This window comes from Ctenocephalides felis, unplaced genomic scaffold (assembly GCF_003426905.1).
Source record: "Ctenocephalides felis isolate EL2017-DRISC unplaced genomic scaffold, ASM342690v1 CF-g0.4_SCAFFOLD_01492, whole genome shotgun sequence".
Classification (NCBI taxonomy): domain Eukaryota; kingdom Metazoa; phylum Arthropoda; class Insecta; order Siphonaptera; family Pulicidae; genus Ctenocephalides; species Ctenocephalides felis.
Window position 1 is genome coordinate 33,880,260 of NW_020537646.1, and position 16,875 is coordinate 33,897,134.

Here is a 16,875-nt window from a genome sequence, read left to right on the forward strand (position 1 = left end):
AATGTCATGTAAAGTTGCTATAATTTTATCTCAGATATCTCTATTGGTTTGTAATTTTATTATAATTTATCGTATTTATATTTTATTTCAGATGGATGATTTGGTGATTCGAAACAACGAAACAAATCTGAAAAACCTATTGGTAAATGAAGATGCCCCAGTTTTGGCAGGGACTCCTTTGCAGCAGTTCTACAGTGGAGCCAACGTCCTGCTCACTGGCGGAACAGGTAAAAAATAATTCCATTTTTTATTTAAAATTATAAACTATTTGCGATATTATTTCCAATGCTAACTTTCAATTTTATAATTTACGCGATATTGAATCAGACAGCCAAAAGTTTGTGTAATTGATGACGAATAGCAAGTAATTTTTTAACTAAAGAAACTACAGTCTATTTTGAATTATTGCTAACCACGAGTGCAATTCGTTTTTCCAACTTTTCTGTATTTATATTAACAATTAACACTTACGTTCAATGATACTAAGATATGTCTCGAATAAGACATTCGTCTTAAACTAAAATATTATTTATCACTAATGTTAAAAATTCTATTAATAATATATATATATATATATATATATATATATATATATATAAGTAAAGATAGCCATGAGGTAACCACCTAACGTAATTAAGAAGAATTATTACAATAGCTTATAATTAAAATGAGTTCTAATTGTTATACACGGACTAACTAAGCTTGTTATAAATTTCAAGATTCATATTTGATCGAGTTAACACAATAATTTTTAGCTTGAAAGAAAAAACTTTTCAATAAGTTTATAATTTACCTACTGATAATAAAAAATCTAATAAAAATCTGTTTTTACTATAATTATAACAATTTAATTACGAAATGTATTTTACATTTTACCTATTACAATTGAATCGTTTAATTGTTTCAGGTTTTATGGGAAAAATCCTGATTGACAAATTATTGCGAACTTGTCCAGGACTCGAAAATCTTTATCTCCTGGTGAGAACCAAGAAAGGAAAAGATGTTCATACCAGAGTCGAAGAAATTTTTGATGATCCGGTAAGTTTAAAAATATAATGTGCATGCTTTTACCGTTTATATGTACCTACTTTTAATAAGTGAATAAAAAATTTAAACATTGCTAAATAAATTTTTTGCCAATAAATTATTATATTTTGTTTAAACTAATTTTTTTAAAGTTATGATAATAATTCACGAAAAATTCACCTCACGAGTTTTAATTAATTCGCAGAATTTGAAATATAATTTTGAAATTAAAATAGATATTTTTAACTAATGCTTTTATATCCACTTGGAAAAATAAATCAATCATTTAACGCTCAAAATATTAGCAGGATAAAAAAAATTTTTTGAAACAGTTATTTAGTGAATACACTACTTTGATTTATACCATCATCAAAGCATTATTTGAAAAAATAAATAAAACTAGTGGTCCATGGCATCGTACCTTAAGGCAGATTGCTGAAACTTCCCGTACCAATTTTTTTTATTTTTAAGAATTATTAAATCTTTTTTTAGTATTTGAAAAAAATAGATTTAGAAAAAAGGCTTTTCGAAAAAAATGTTTTCTTCATTTTGAAATATTTTAGAACCTTTTTTTATTGCAATCGTATTGCTGCATAGAGGCGAATTATCGAAATGTAAACAAAATTTATACTTATTATTGAAATTTATATTTTAATTTATATTAATTTATATTTTATTATTAAAATCTCTATAAAATATCCGATAATTTGATCTCCAAAACCAAAAGACCTGTCTTTCCATAAATTTATTCAGTTCTTTATCTTGTCAATACAAGTAAAATGTTTTTTGACTTATTAAAATCGGACGCTCCGTTCTCTTAAAAACTAATTTGCTGTTTTTGGCACTTTTTGCCCCGTATCTACAGCTAGACCTGTCTTTGCCATTTGACTAATTAGCACGTCTTCTTATCAATACGAATCGAATGTTTTTTTGATTATTCAAATCGCTTCATTCGTGTTCCCGAAATCGTCGACGAAAATTTGTATCCGCACACACACATATACATACACACATACATCCATTTTTTCTTGGGTATGCCAAAATGTTCAGAAGGTTTTGAAACGTAAAGATATATAAAAATTTACATTTTAGATTTTTTTGCGATTACCATAACTTGCCCTACGGGAAGTTAAAAATTTAAATATTGCTAAATAAATTTGGAATATCGTTTGTTGCCAATAAATTATTATATTTTGTATAAACTAAATTTTTTAAAGACATGATAATAAGTCGTTTGACTTTCATATTTCAACTTTAATTGGTTAATTCATAGAATTTGAAATTAAATTTTAAAATCAAATTAGAAATTTTTAACTGAAGGTTTTATATCCACTTTGAAAAATAAATCAATCTTTTTACGCTCAAAATGTGAGCGGGATAAGAAAATTTTGGAAACAGTTCTTCGGTGAAAACTACAATGTAAATCAAGTCAATTAGCAATTATTAATTTATATCATCATCAATATTATCAGCATAATTTGGAAAAAATAAGAAAAGCATTCGTTTTTTAATTTTATTGTAGCTTTCAAAGCTTTTTAAAACTATTTGTTTAAAAGAAGTATATCTGGACCCACATTTTATCCCGGCTTAGCAACAGTCTTGCAAACACTAGTTCCGGGTGTAAATCTGACATTACTTGCAACCGAATATCAAGCAGTAGTAATATTCATTATCTTTTGAAAATATTAATCAAAAGTATATTTCTAAGTAAAAATTATTCTTTCACCACAATCAGAAAAGGACAGCCGTTGAATTGCTTTAAAAAAATGATAAAAATACAATAAGAAAATTATTGGGTAGACTTACAATAGCCATTAGTAAGAATAATCATAACAACAGCTTATAGAAACTAAAAATTCTCATTGCTGTTCAAACATTTTTTTAAAAATATTGTTCATATACACTTGATATTTATACAATGTTTGTATGAAAAATTAGGTAATGAATGTGTAATGTCAACTCTATTTTATTACACATAATAAAGATATATCGAATGCCTTCAAAAAATTTCCAAATTTGCAAACCATTTGCATAACCATAACTATTTAAAAACGACATCTTTATTTCAATTTGTTCACACATCTATTATCTAAAACAACCACACCTGTAAACATTTACCAAATGAGTACATTCACATATGAAATTACACCTGAAGATGAGAAATTTGAAAAAGACCTTGCACGGACGCAGGCAAGGCCAAAATTTCTCAATTTTCATTTTTGTCGAACAACAGACGAATTCACCAAAATCCGAGATGTGGGGAAATACGTCAAGGTTGTGCAAACACAACGTATCTTCAGACGACGGCGGAGAATGATCCGAATACGATGCGAAACCCCGACCGAGATTAATGTCATTCACATTCGAAAATAAGACAATAATCAATATAATACAGGCTATTGTAGTGGACATGAAACGTGTTAATTTTTCAATAACATAAAATAATGTTTTTGAGAATTCTTTTGGAAAATAGTAGTCTTTGTTTGGAGATCTTTTAATTGAGTACATAAAATATATATTTATATATTTAAATATATTTATAACAAAACTGAGATAAATGTATACCTGAAACCCCTTTTTTGCAAGAAATTATCAGTAATTATACCTTTTTTTACAATCTATACGTCCACAATGGCCGTGAAAATTTCGGAAATTGTTAGGTAAATCCCCTGACAGGTTTTGGATATTTTGATTTAAACCAAGTGATAATTGTTGGCCGCTTGAAGACTTTTTTAATATTTTTTTTAAGTTTTTTCGATCAATTTTTATTTATTTTTTTGTAATGGGTATAAAAAACATATTTTTTTTATTTGCATAGATTTATTAACATAGTGCATTTAAGAGATTATCTCCTATGAGATCTCTATTTTTTTATTTTTTGACATTTTATTTAAGATCGTATGGCCATTTTTTTCAATCTTCAAGTAGGAGATTCCTTGCTTAATTCTTTTAGATATTTGTTTGGGTGACCTGGTATTTTTTGTGGTAGTTTTAGCTTCTTTCTTTTATCATTTCATTAATAGTTTTAATTTTTAAATCTTTATGTAGAGTATCATTTGTACCAGGGTGCGTTCACATTGCATCTTAAAATTTTAGATTGCGCTCTTTATATTATTTTTATATTTAAATTGCTTGCGCACGCCCATAGCTCATTTCCGTATGTCCAGATTGGGATAATTATTGCTTTTTATAAAAGCAGTTGAAAGCAGTTGTTTTCATAACCCATATTTGAATTCCTGTCAATTAGCCAATAGAACTCTATGAACTTCTCCATCTGTTTTTTTATTTTGATGTGCGTTGACCAGCTTAATTTTCTATCCAGATGAATCCCAAGGTATTTTACGCTCTCATATTTTGATATTTTTATGTTGTTCATTTTTACGCTTGAGCAGTCCAGGGTTCTTGTTGTGAAGGTTATATGGCTAGATTTTGTTTCATTTATTTTTATTTTCCACTTTTTGAGCCATTTTACAAATTCCGAAACATATTGTTGAACAATAAAAAAACATGTCTCTAAATTTTCAACCTCCTACCACAAACCCTTATTTTGTAAGACTTATTAGAGTAATTATATCTTTTTTAATTAATTGGTAATTGATGGATATACAGACTGATAGACTGGTAAACTGGCAGACAGGTAACCAAGTAAATGTATAAATAGTTAAACAGGTAGATAGATACATACGTAGACAGATGAGCAGGTAGACAGGTTATTTGGTAGATAAGTGAACTAATGGACAAGAAAATTGGCAGGTAAATTGATAGACAGGTAAAATGGTGGATTGATAAATAAACTACCTGTCTACCTGTATTACCAATGATTCTATTTATACATAAAAGAATAATAGTAATTTGTAAAAATTGTTTTTGATCACTACATGGTGTCTTTCAACTGTTTTGCATCTCTGAAACCGCTGGATCTGCCTTCCCAATATGTAATCAATTCCTCGATACAGGTAAAATGTTGAAGTAATAAACTGAATTGTCATATTCTGCACTTTTGTTGCAAAAACTCCGAAACGGCTGGGCTTGCCTATCTCAAAAACTAATCAGCGACGTTAATACGAATCGAATATTTTTTAAATCATTCAAATCGGTTGATCCCGAAATCGACGACGAAAAATTGTATCCGCATATTCATATATACACACACGTATCCATCCAATGTATGCCAAAATGTTAAGAATGCTTTGAATTTGAATTTGAAATAACTATAATATTTATTTAATTTATTTCTTGTAAAATTGCTTTATTTTACTGAATTTACTTTATATTTGTTATTTTTTATTTTTTACACATAAGCCAGTGTAAAAGTTCAGTTGGTCCTTTTTGCCCCACAAAGAGCTTTTATTGAGGTAATATTGAATTGAATTGAATTAATAACACATTTTATAAAATAATTGAATAAAGTATATCAAGGTCTCGTGGACTAAACAACAGTGCTCACGACCAAAAAAACTAACAACAAAAGAAAATACTTTTGTTACCGATTTTCAAACATTGATGTTTAGCTCCCGATAGCGCGGTCATAAGAATCAAGGTAATGACTGGTTATACATTTCTTTCCCTCTACTTTCAAATATTATTCAAAAATTCTTAACTTTACTTGTTTTTGAGATATCTGTGGTAAACCTTTTTACCCACGGACCTTTAAGCCCCGTTCTACTCTATATAATCTTTTAATACAACATAAAAGATATCCTAATAGTTTTACTCAATTTGGTAGGAAATCGACTAACTCATTACCAACTATTAACCCTGACCGAAATTTGTGTCAATGACATCTTTCCACGGGTTCACATATGTAAGTTTTCTGTTTTTGTTCGCACTGATTAGTTTTTCTAATTGGCAATGATTTCGCGAACATTGTTTTGCCGGTTGCGCGTTCAACGCATTTTCAAGTTTAAACCGATTACATATTAATTGGTGAAATTTTTTTAACTGAGAAAGTTTTAACTTAACAGATTAAATAATTCACATTAATCAATATAATATAATGCCAATATAATATAAATAATGCCAATATATTATAAATACTAAGTTAAAAATTTCACAATTATAGTAATTATGTGTAAAATTGAGAAGCAAAATGTTATATAACAATATAGCAATCAGACGGATTTCTCATTTATTGTATGCGCTTTATATGTTCTAATTGGTCATAAATTTAAGTCTCTTAATAATAAACCCATAAAAACTAATTTTGACAAAAATTAGAAGCATTAGAACACTTCTATTCATAATATTATTCTCTCTATTTCAAATTAATTTATCTCTATTTTAAATACATTTATCGCGACCCAAAGAGTAGTATCCAAGACTGTTAACAGTAACACTATAATAGAAAATTGCATAGCAAATATGTTTACATTTTTATTTATCAAATGTCATACTAAGTATGTACTTAATGCCGTGATTTCCAACCTGTGGGTCGCTACTCCTCAGGAGAGCACGAGGTTGTTACAGGGGAGGTTTTCAAAACACGATTTTCGAAAATAAACCGAAATGTTGAAATTAATAAATAATTAATTTGTGTGTCTATTTTTACAAAATATTGTATATTAACTTGTAGCCCGATAAATAAATTATAATATCAGTTGAGAATTTCTGAAATTACGTTGTTAGAGCATTTTAAAGAAGCGCAACAATTTGCCAGAGCGGCGGCATCCGAGTGGAAAGGGTGGATATTCATTAATATGACTATTTGGCCAATATCTAATAATCTAATATTATATTAAAATCAAAGGCTTCTGTAAAAAAGTGTGAAATAACTACATAATAAAACCAAGAGATTATTTTGGTTACAAAAATAACATTTGCTGAAAAACTTTAATTTTATTTTATTAACTTCCCTTAGGGTGACCGGTAAGGTACAGTAATGGCAAAAATCGAAAATGTCCATTTTTTTATATATTTGAGTTTCAAAAGTTTCTGAATATATTGGCATACCTTATAAAAAAAGCAATAATGTGTGCGAATACATATGTATGTGTGGATACAATTTTTGTCGACGTTTTGGGGAGCACGGACCAATCGATTTGAATGATTCAAAAAACATTTAACTAGTATTAACAAAATATGAAATTGATGAAATTTTTGTAAAGGCAGGTGCAACAATTTTAAAGATACAGGGAAGAAATTTAGAAAAATTCATTTAGCGGTCAAAAATTATCATTAGATATATGTACATCAAATTATCATATTTTATAGAGATTTTAATATTGAGTACAAATTAGGTTTACATTTCTAGGGTTCTGTATCAAGTTTTATAAAATTTATTTATTTCACTTATATAGTTCAAACAAATTCCACATTTTTGTCACTATAGATCCAACGACTTGAATCGGTTTTAAAATTTCAAAAAAATCTTTTTTTTAAGTTCAAAGCTTTTAATAATTTTAAACCACAGTACAGGTAGTTCCAGCAATTTGCCTCAAGGTACAAGGCTATGCACCACTTGTTCAATTTTATAAACTTATATTTTTAAAATAATTATCAGCCAATTCGTCGAAATAAATATTGGATAAAAATTGTACGTTTTGACACTTGATAATACACAAATTAACCATAATACACTAAAACCATAAAACCATAATCAAATTAATGTTTTAACAAATTCAAATTATGCTTAACATCATTGTTTTATTTAAATATTTAGGATGTTATTTTTTAGTTAGTTTTTTTTTTGTAAAATTGTAGTTATACTTCGATGTTTTTTTTAATCAATTAAAAGTAATTTTTGTTACACCTGGTTTGTTTTGCGTGACATGTACCAAGTATTAAAAGCTTAGAATAAATAAATTATGAAATTATTCATTACATTTTTAAGATTCAAATATGTCTCAACGTTGAAAATGCTATAAAAAAAACTCATAATACAATTTGGAATGATTTTTTTTTTAAATAATTTTAAATGAATTTATTATGATACTTAAATGCTTGTTCAAATACAATACTTTAGCCATGGTAAATATAAATATCATCTGTGATGTTCAATAATATGCTACGTGATCTGAAAACATTAAATTACTTCAAAACTTACTAATTTTGAAATAATTATAATTTTTTTAAATATCAGACAAGTTTTTTTGGAATTACGTAAGTAACATACGACAAATTCGCTTCCTATAACAAATTCTATACAAACGCGAATAATTTATTCAAAAGATCTGTCAATTCCGTTCCTTGCTCATTATTAATACATAGTACATATATGTTTTTGTCATTATTAAAATCAGTTTTGATTGAATCGACGTTATAATTTCACGTCACATTAGCGCCAGTAATGACCGAGAAAATTTTCAAGCGTATAGAATACATTTAAATATATATAGTATGAGAAAATGCAAAATATAATTAAGATGGATATGTTAACGTCAAATTTGAACTTCCTTTGAGACCATGGAATATATTTGGTTTATTTGGTTCATTAAACCTACCGTTACCTGACACGTGTTGATACAAATCTTTTAAGGGAAGGATAAATAATTAACTAATATAATTCTAAGAGAATTAAAAACATTCCTGATTTTGTAAGAAAAATAACTTTTGTAGTGTTGAGTTTTTTATATGAAATAATCATGCAAGAATATTTTAAAAAAAAATCATATTTGTTTTTATTAAATATTTTAATTAAAATTTTTATTTTGAAACAATATTATGTGAAAAATGTTCATACAAAATCAAAATTCGCGTTTTGAACCTAAGCTAACACAAGCAATATCTCAAAAACGAGTAAAGTTAGGATTTTTTTAATGAAGTTGAATTGTTAGCTATTTCAACTATAATGATGGATTCTTCTCACTAAGTTTCAAACAAAGGTTGTACCCAGTGCGATTTTTATAAAAAATGTGCCTATAAAATATGTAATTCAAAAGAAGTTGTATTCACTCAATTTGTAATAACTGCATTTCAGTAAGCAAAAATTCTAATTATGATAAATTAATCAAAAATACCTACCAAACAAGATTTATGATAGCAGTAAGTGTTGATAATTTTTTTGTTTATAATGTTTAGATTATGAATTTAATTTTATTGGGCAATCTAATAATTGAACTGCATCCCATTGAATAAATGTTGCTATTAGGCTATAAAACATCTTTAAAATTAAAAATAAAATGAGAGATCTCTTTGTCCCCTTGCTATTAGGCTATAAAACATCTTTAAAATTAAAAATAAAATGAGAGATCTCTTTGTCCCCTGGCTGACCGGCTTACAATTTTTTTAAAAATATCAAAAAAAACGTAGTTGGTTTCGTTCTGACAGTATAATTGCTTAAATCCAAATTATATTTTTGCACCCCAAATAAAGTATTTACATTTTAAAGCAATCCGCATGGATTAATGGTTAGAGTTATGAAATTTCAATCAGAGGTTGCAGCCTCAATACTCACTTGTGGCAGCCTGATGCCAAGCACTAGTGGCATCGGCTTTCACTTGGAAATATAGATAGCAATATGTTTTCAAGTGAAAATATAATAGCCCGTGCCAAAAATTGCTGCATCAATAAGAAATCATAACTATTAAAACTCATAGTTATAGTACAGTTAGTACATCATAATAATTAATACTAATATTGAAAATTCTGATTGCTGTTCAAATAATAAACACATAATTAATTTAATTATTAATTAAATTAAAACATACATTTCTAACATCACTGAAAAATTATTTCATTTTAAAGTCAAATCGATTTCTCCTCTCACTAAATCTCTATTATGTGACTTTACACAGGTGGGTACTTTATGAACTTCCCGAAGGAGAAGTGCTGATTAGGTAAAGAACAGCCGGGTCGTTTCTTGTGATAAAGTGCTAAAAAACAAACTTCGACAATTTTTATGATTTTTTTTAATGTAGATACCATAGTCTTATAGATCATACTAAAATATTATTTTCAAAATAATCAGTTGAACATTTTATCTAAATATCTTAATTTCAATTTTGATTGATTAAGTCAATTCTTACACATTTCGGGAAGTTCATGCAACTTGCCTTAAAGCTAAATGCCGCTTTCAACTAGTTTAGAATCTAATTTGAAATATAAATACGTTGAATTTATGGAATTTTTTTATTTTCTTTCAGGTTTTCAGTAGGCTACGAGAAGAAGTGCCTAAGTTTAGGCACAAAGTGGTCGCTATACCCGGAGACTGCGCTGTAGCCGGATTGGGATTGAATCTTACAGACAGACAGACCCTCATAAGCAATGTAAGTATTAATAAGTTTCTTTATTTTTGAATGTTAAATTTTTTAAATTATTAAAAACATAATTGGGTGTAAAATTCATAAATTTTTGTAGATTTCAAAAGTCAATAAATTTTTATTTTAATGCTTTTATGTGCTATTCAAAATATTTTATAAGATTGTAAGGAAGAAGTTAATAACAAATAAATAGCGTAAATAAAAAATAAGAAAAAGAGCATAAAATTTAAAAAAAAACTATTGTGCCATAAATTTGATTTATGATGAAATTTTCATTGAATTTATAACTAATGACATAACTTACTATCTACTTATTCAAATGACATATTTAATAACCATTACTATCTACTTATTCAAATGACATATTTAATAACCATTTGGTAAAAATTACTTTTGTAAAATAAAATCATTTTCTAAGCTGTTGGTAACAAAAAATGGGAGATCCTTGTTTTTTATTTTACGTCTATGGATTACTTACATATGTGGTTTTTCTAAGTATCATAGAAAATAAAATCCTTTAAAATGATATGATTCAAAATAATATTTAAAATTAGCATAAAATATTTTGAACAGGATAGTCTAACTGAGATGTTGTTTTCCAAACGGAGGTATTTAACGAAATTTTTGCATTAATTGACAAAAACGGGTAGGGCAGCAAAGTTGTGATTATTATATTTACGAACAAATATAAGAATATTTTATGAAAAAAAATCAAAAATACTAATTGATAAAATATATCACAACTAGAAAAGACAACAATTGGGATTCCTTCTAATAGTCATGTGCTATAGATAAAATTACTAAATGCTCTTCACATAATAATAGGTGGATGAAATGTATATGTAAAACAATAAGAAAAAGAAATAACTTACTTCAATTTTAAATTTGAAAACAATAATGCAGAGAATTTTGTTCGTTAAATTTTGAGTAAAAATTAATATATATAATAATTCTTGCAATCGAAGCCTTTTGTTCCACTAGTTTTTTTTAATCTATAATTTACAAAGTATCAATATCAAATCAAGTGATTTGGGATTTTCTATGCAAAAGTTACCACGAATTTTTTGTCAATAATTATAAATCATATTAATTTCTAAAAATAAATAAATAATCATCAGTAAATGTTCTTCATCAATATATTTGTATAACAAACTTGTTCAGGAAGAACAATATTACTTAAGAGAAATTTATCCAAACATATCTCCGGAAAACGACAATAGCAAATTGACTAAACATCACCCATTCCATTGCGTAATAATTTCAATTATAATTGATCATAATTACTGAATAAACAGACTTTAAATACTTAAAATATCGAATTCTAAACATGATTTCAGTATATTTACATGTAGAAGCAAATAAATTTGAACAAACATCGGCATGCATAGAGAAAATAACGTGATATAATAATGGTAAACTATTTTAAAACTATTTTATTTGAGATGCATACAATATAACGATTTTATTACTGGAATTTAATTTCATTCACATGTTTTATTTTAAAAAATTTGAGATTCTTTCAGTTTTCGAAACAATCAAATATTTTCTAAAAAAAACATTCAAACCAAAACTAACTTCCGTACTTCGCTCATATATTCATTAACAAACCTATTAGGGAAATATATATGTCTATTTTTCTAGTACATTTGTACTTTGTACAATATAAATATAAAATAATTCTAGCAAATGTGCATTTATTCTAGTGAACTTTTACAATAAATAGCCCAAAAATTTATTTTTTAACTTTTGTATGGTAAGTTATAGTAATCGCAAAAAAAAGGAAAATGAAATTTTTTGCAAGTCTTTACGTTCCAAAAATTTCTAAACATTTTGCATACCTTTGAAAAAATGGATATGTGTGTATGTGTGTGTGCATGTGTGTGTATGTGTGTGTATGTATAAATGTATGTGCGTATACAATTTTTCGTCGACGATTTCGAGAGCACAGATCAACCGATTCGAATGATTCAAATAGCATTAAATTCTTATTGATGGGAGGTATTGCTGATTAATTTTTCGTAAAGGCATGTCGAGTCGAAGTGCCAAAAATGGCAATTCAGTTTTTGATAGAACGGAGCGTCCGATTTGAATGATTCAAAAAACATTTTACTTGCATTGACGAGATAAAGAATTTATAAAATTTTTGTAAATGCAAGCCCAATAGTCTCAGAAAACCAATAAAAAGTTATGGAAAAATGTGAAAAATAATCATTAGACGTATGCACATCAAATTATCAGTTTTTTTATAGAGATTTTACTAACAAATATAAATTTTGTTTCTAATTATTTGAGTACCGTACCAAGGTTTATAATGTGTAGAGTTCTCTTATATAGTTAAAACAAATTTTCTTGACGTTTTCGACACTATCTTAGATTATCTTCAATATAACATAATTATATTAATCAAACTAAGTGATCTCATTGGAGTTTTTCATAGACATCGCCCATAGGAATTTTTATATACTTCTGATTGCTAAATAAAACAGAGTTAAAAAAAAAAGCAGAAAATTTCACACTATGGATCAACTGAATTTAATGAGTTTCAAAATTTTGAAGCAAAAAATTACAGACATAATGCAATGCACTACTAGTTATCTTTTTATAGAATAAAATATATTGTTTAACCTGGTTATTTTGACTAGTTAATATTCTGTGATTCGAAATCTTCGAATTTATTCCATATTATATGATTTCAGGAAAATTGACAGATAGACTTAATTACAGATTGTGTGTGTGCATGTGAGCCAAAATTTAGTTTTTTTTCGACGTTTTCTTACACACTGCACTGATTTCAATAATTTAAAAGCCATTTGATACTCTACTCGGACAATATGGAGCCCGTCATACCCAGACAAAAGACCTAGTCTGGTATGCGTAAAAGCATTTCCTTCGCTATAGACTTAATTGCAAAGGAAATTATTAGATCATTTATGATACATAATTTTATATTTATGGCATATACTATTTTAAATTTATTAAAATATTTAATTTAAATTAATAAGCAAATAACATTTATTTTTGATACCTTATATCACTATGAAACTAGATCATTAAAAATTATTAATAATTTGTCCTTGAATGTATCATTTCTTGGATACAAATCAAAGAGAATTTGATGTAAATATTTATATTTATAAATAATTCTTCACCTACATTTCCACATGATAATTATTACCAGAATTACCTGATAAACATAAATAAAATAAAACGAACAAATTATACAATCTTGACATCTAATCGTAATTTTCCGTTAAAATTGTCAATAGCTCATTATATATCTATATCGATTCCAATTGAGTTGTTTTTGTATCAGTTACGCATTTTGCATTTTTAGTACTAATTACTTAGTATCATTCAAAGTTTTTAAATTAATACATTATTTCTTAATAGCAGCTTTTATTCGATTCAGCTTTATTTGTTTTATGACACTAGAATTAGCATAAAGTTTTTGCTTGTTTACAACCCTGAAGTGATTTTGAATACAAATATATATTCTAATTATAATTATACAATATGAATTCTGCAATAAAAATTGAATGAATATATGCGATCGTTTTTATGGATCATCGCTTAAAGTTTAGAATGTTGTATGCAAATAATATAATATATTTTTTCACACTTTTCCATTTATACAATTTTATTAGCTGCATCCTGTTTGACTAACTTTGTTATTAGATAATAATGTAAAACAAATGTTTCGAGATGTATTTTATTTTAATTCATGATCATAAAAATTTCTACGTTTTACACAAAGTCCATATACCAATATGGACTTACTATTAAATATTCCAATGCCAATAATATGCGTACTATTTACGACCAGTATTCGTACTAAATTTATTAGGAAGATGTGATTTTTCTTAATTTACTTTTCAAAGTCGTATTGGCCTACCATAATTTTTAAAGTAATCCGCAAAACAATTATTCTCGATAAATGATTTTTAAGAAAGAAATTTTAAAAAACATTTTGCATTATATTAGTAATATTTTCTTAATTTTTTATTAATTTTTAATTAATTTACCTTAAATTCCTCAGCTCAGATTGGATTTGCTGTATGAGAACTATATGAAACGATATCTTCTGTTATTTTTGATTAACAATTGTAAGAATTGTTTTAAATGCTTTATCACAGTTTTGAAATATAAAGTGAATATCTTACAATTAGATATTTGCCAAGTTCTTAAAATATAAGATATTATGAGCAAATACTTATACCATAACTTTATGTATCATTTAAATTAATTGTAAGCAAAATTGCTGATACTTCCCGAGCCGTAATAAAATAATCGAAGAATATTAAATGTTTTTAAATATAATATTATAATTACTGTTTTTTTCATTATTAGTATTTCATAGACAAAATATAAGAGCTCATAAATTGGATGATGATGTTTATATAAGTTTAGATGAAAATTAATTAACAGAACCTAATGAAGTGAAGTTAGAATAAAGGGTCTTGTCTCATATTTCTAAGAATTATATAAACTGTATTGCAAAGTTAAAATTATATATTGCAAGTATAAAGTGAGCTTTTTTAGAATTAAAGTTAGATTTAAATTTAAAATTTTCGATATCACAAAAAAAAATTTTTGGAAATTAAAAAAAAAGCTCTATAGCTATACTCAAGCACAATCCTTTCATCAATACAAGCAGAAGATTTTTTAAATCAATCAAATCGGATGCCTTGTTCTTTCAAAAACCATCATTTTTGCACATTTAGCTATGTATCTCCGAAACGGCTGAACCAACTCTTTATCTCTCGGTCTCCTAATCAAAAGAAATCGATTGCTTTTTAAATCATTCAAATCGATTTTTTCGTATACCCGAAATCGTCGCCAAAAACTTGTATTCATACATATGCACACATACACACATACGCACGCATACATACATCAATTTTTTCTAAGGTATGCCAAAATGTTCAGAAACCTCTAAAACGTAAAAATTTTCAATTTTGATTTCGATTTTCAGATGATTACAACAACTTATTTAGAAAAATTATTAAAATAAAATAATATAAATACAGTGAAAGCACTTTGTAACTTCCGAGAGATTTCTGTTTTCGCAAGTAAATCCGATTTGCTAGATCTATATTTTTGCAACGTATCGAGTTATTCTAAATCGTTTGAGACCAATTTTGTGTGTGAGTGCCAAAATTTAACCTTTCTTCGACGTTTTTTCAAGAACTCTCAAAAATTTACAAGCCATTTGATAGACCTAGTCTACTGGTATGCGTGAAAGCATTTCCTTTCATCTACAGAAAAACCTACTATTTACTATAAATCACTAATTAAATTTTATAGTTAGAGAGTATTTTTCGCCATTTTTTTTTTAATATTCTTATTATGATTTCAGGTGAACATAGTGTTCCACGCCGCCGCCACGGTAAGATTCGATGAGCACCTGCGTGTCGCGATGGCAATTAACGTACACGGAACAAAAGACATATTGGACTTGTGCAAACATATGATTCAACTTAAGGTACGTATTTACTAAATATTTGCTAGATTTATATTTTTACAATATTGCTAAAACATACATTCGAATAATAAACTTTTTGTTTGAATATGGTGACCATATTTTTTATTTTAAACCTGGAACGAGGACTTTTAGCCCTGGGTAGAGAACTAGTTTATTTAAACCGTAGGTTGTCAAACTTGGTTGGGATGTGGACCCCTTAAACTTTGTCATGGAACCCCTATTTAGCCAATATTGATTTTTTATAAATTTCTATTCATACTAACGTTTAGTATTGAGCATTTAAACAAAAGATTCGAATACAAGTTTAGACATTAATTACTAGACTTTGAAATAATGATGAAAAATACATATTAACAAGGTGTGTTGTGATCCACTATCATGAATGTCTAAAATTCCGTTTCGCTTATGTACACTCCTTGATAGCTGTCATGCTCATGGACCCCTGAAGGTTCATGGGGACCACTTTGGGGATCACTGATTTAAACCAATTAAATATGACTTTAAATTTATATTTAAAATAAATATTTAAAACAAGAAGTTTTTCAAAAATTCGGTACTATATTGGATACATATCTGAAAAATCCGGAACGCATGGTCACCTTTGCAGTTGAGTTTAGAAATAAGGAAACCATAATAGATTCAATTCAACTTTTTTGACATAAACAAGCAAATTGTTATCAACGCTAGAATTATATATAAATCATTAAAATCATTAAAACATGGTGAACATGGTGAAAAAAAGACTGGTATATTTTTTGAAGTACCTAATACCTCAAATATCGAATATATTGTGATCTTGGGCTAAATGTAAACATTACCATTGATTTTCATCAAGTATATAATGTTTTAAAATGTTGAAATCTGAGTTATGATGAATTATATAGGGGATCTAGAGGTACGGTGACCATATTTTTCCAAGTCAAAACCGGGACGGCAATTTTTAGTTATGCTAATCCGGGACGAGGGGTATATAATAACATTTTTTTATATAAATGTATCTTATATGGATCTATATGTTTTTGCGCTTTTGAGACTTGTATAATGGTCATTTCAATTTTATTTATAAATATTTTTAAAAAATTAGCACTTGTTTATTTGTTTTCATAATTTTTGTTAATACATCTTTTAATTTTTAAAAATCCGGGACAAAAAATCTAAATCCGGTACAAA

The 16,875-nt window shown here is 27.0% G+C and overlaps 1 protein-coding gene across 1 annotated transcript in view; it reads left to right on the forward strand.

Annotated features, from left to right (window-relative positions):
• LOC113371151 (fatty acyl-CoA reductase wat-like) overlaps positions 1–16,875 on the forward strand; it is a 29,773-nt gene that overhangs the window by 4,153 nt on the left and 8,745 nt on the right. Inside the window, exons 3-6 of the mRNA XM_026611796.1 lie at positions 171–227; positions 908–1,038; positions 10,107–10,229; positions 15,580–15,705. Coding sequence (XP_026467581.1) covers positions 171–227; positions 908–1,038; positions 10,107–10,229; positions 15,580–15,705 — 437 coding nt within the window. The remainder of the gene's footprint in view (positions 1–170; positions 228–907; positions 1,039–10,106; positions 10,230–15,579; positions 15,706–16,875) is intronic.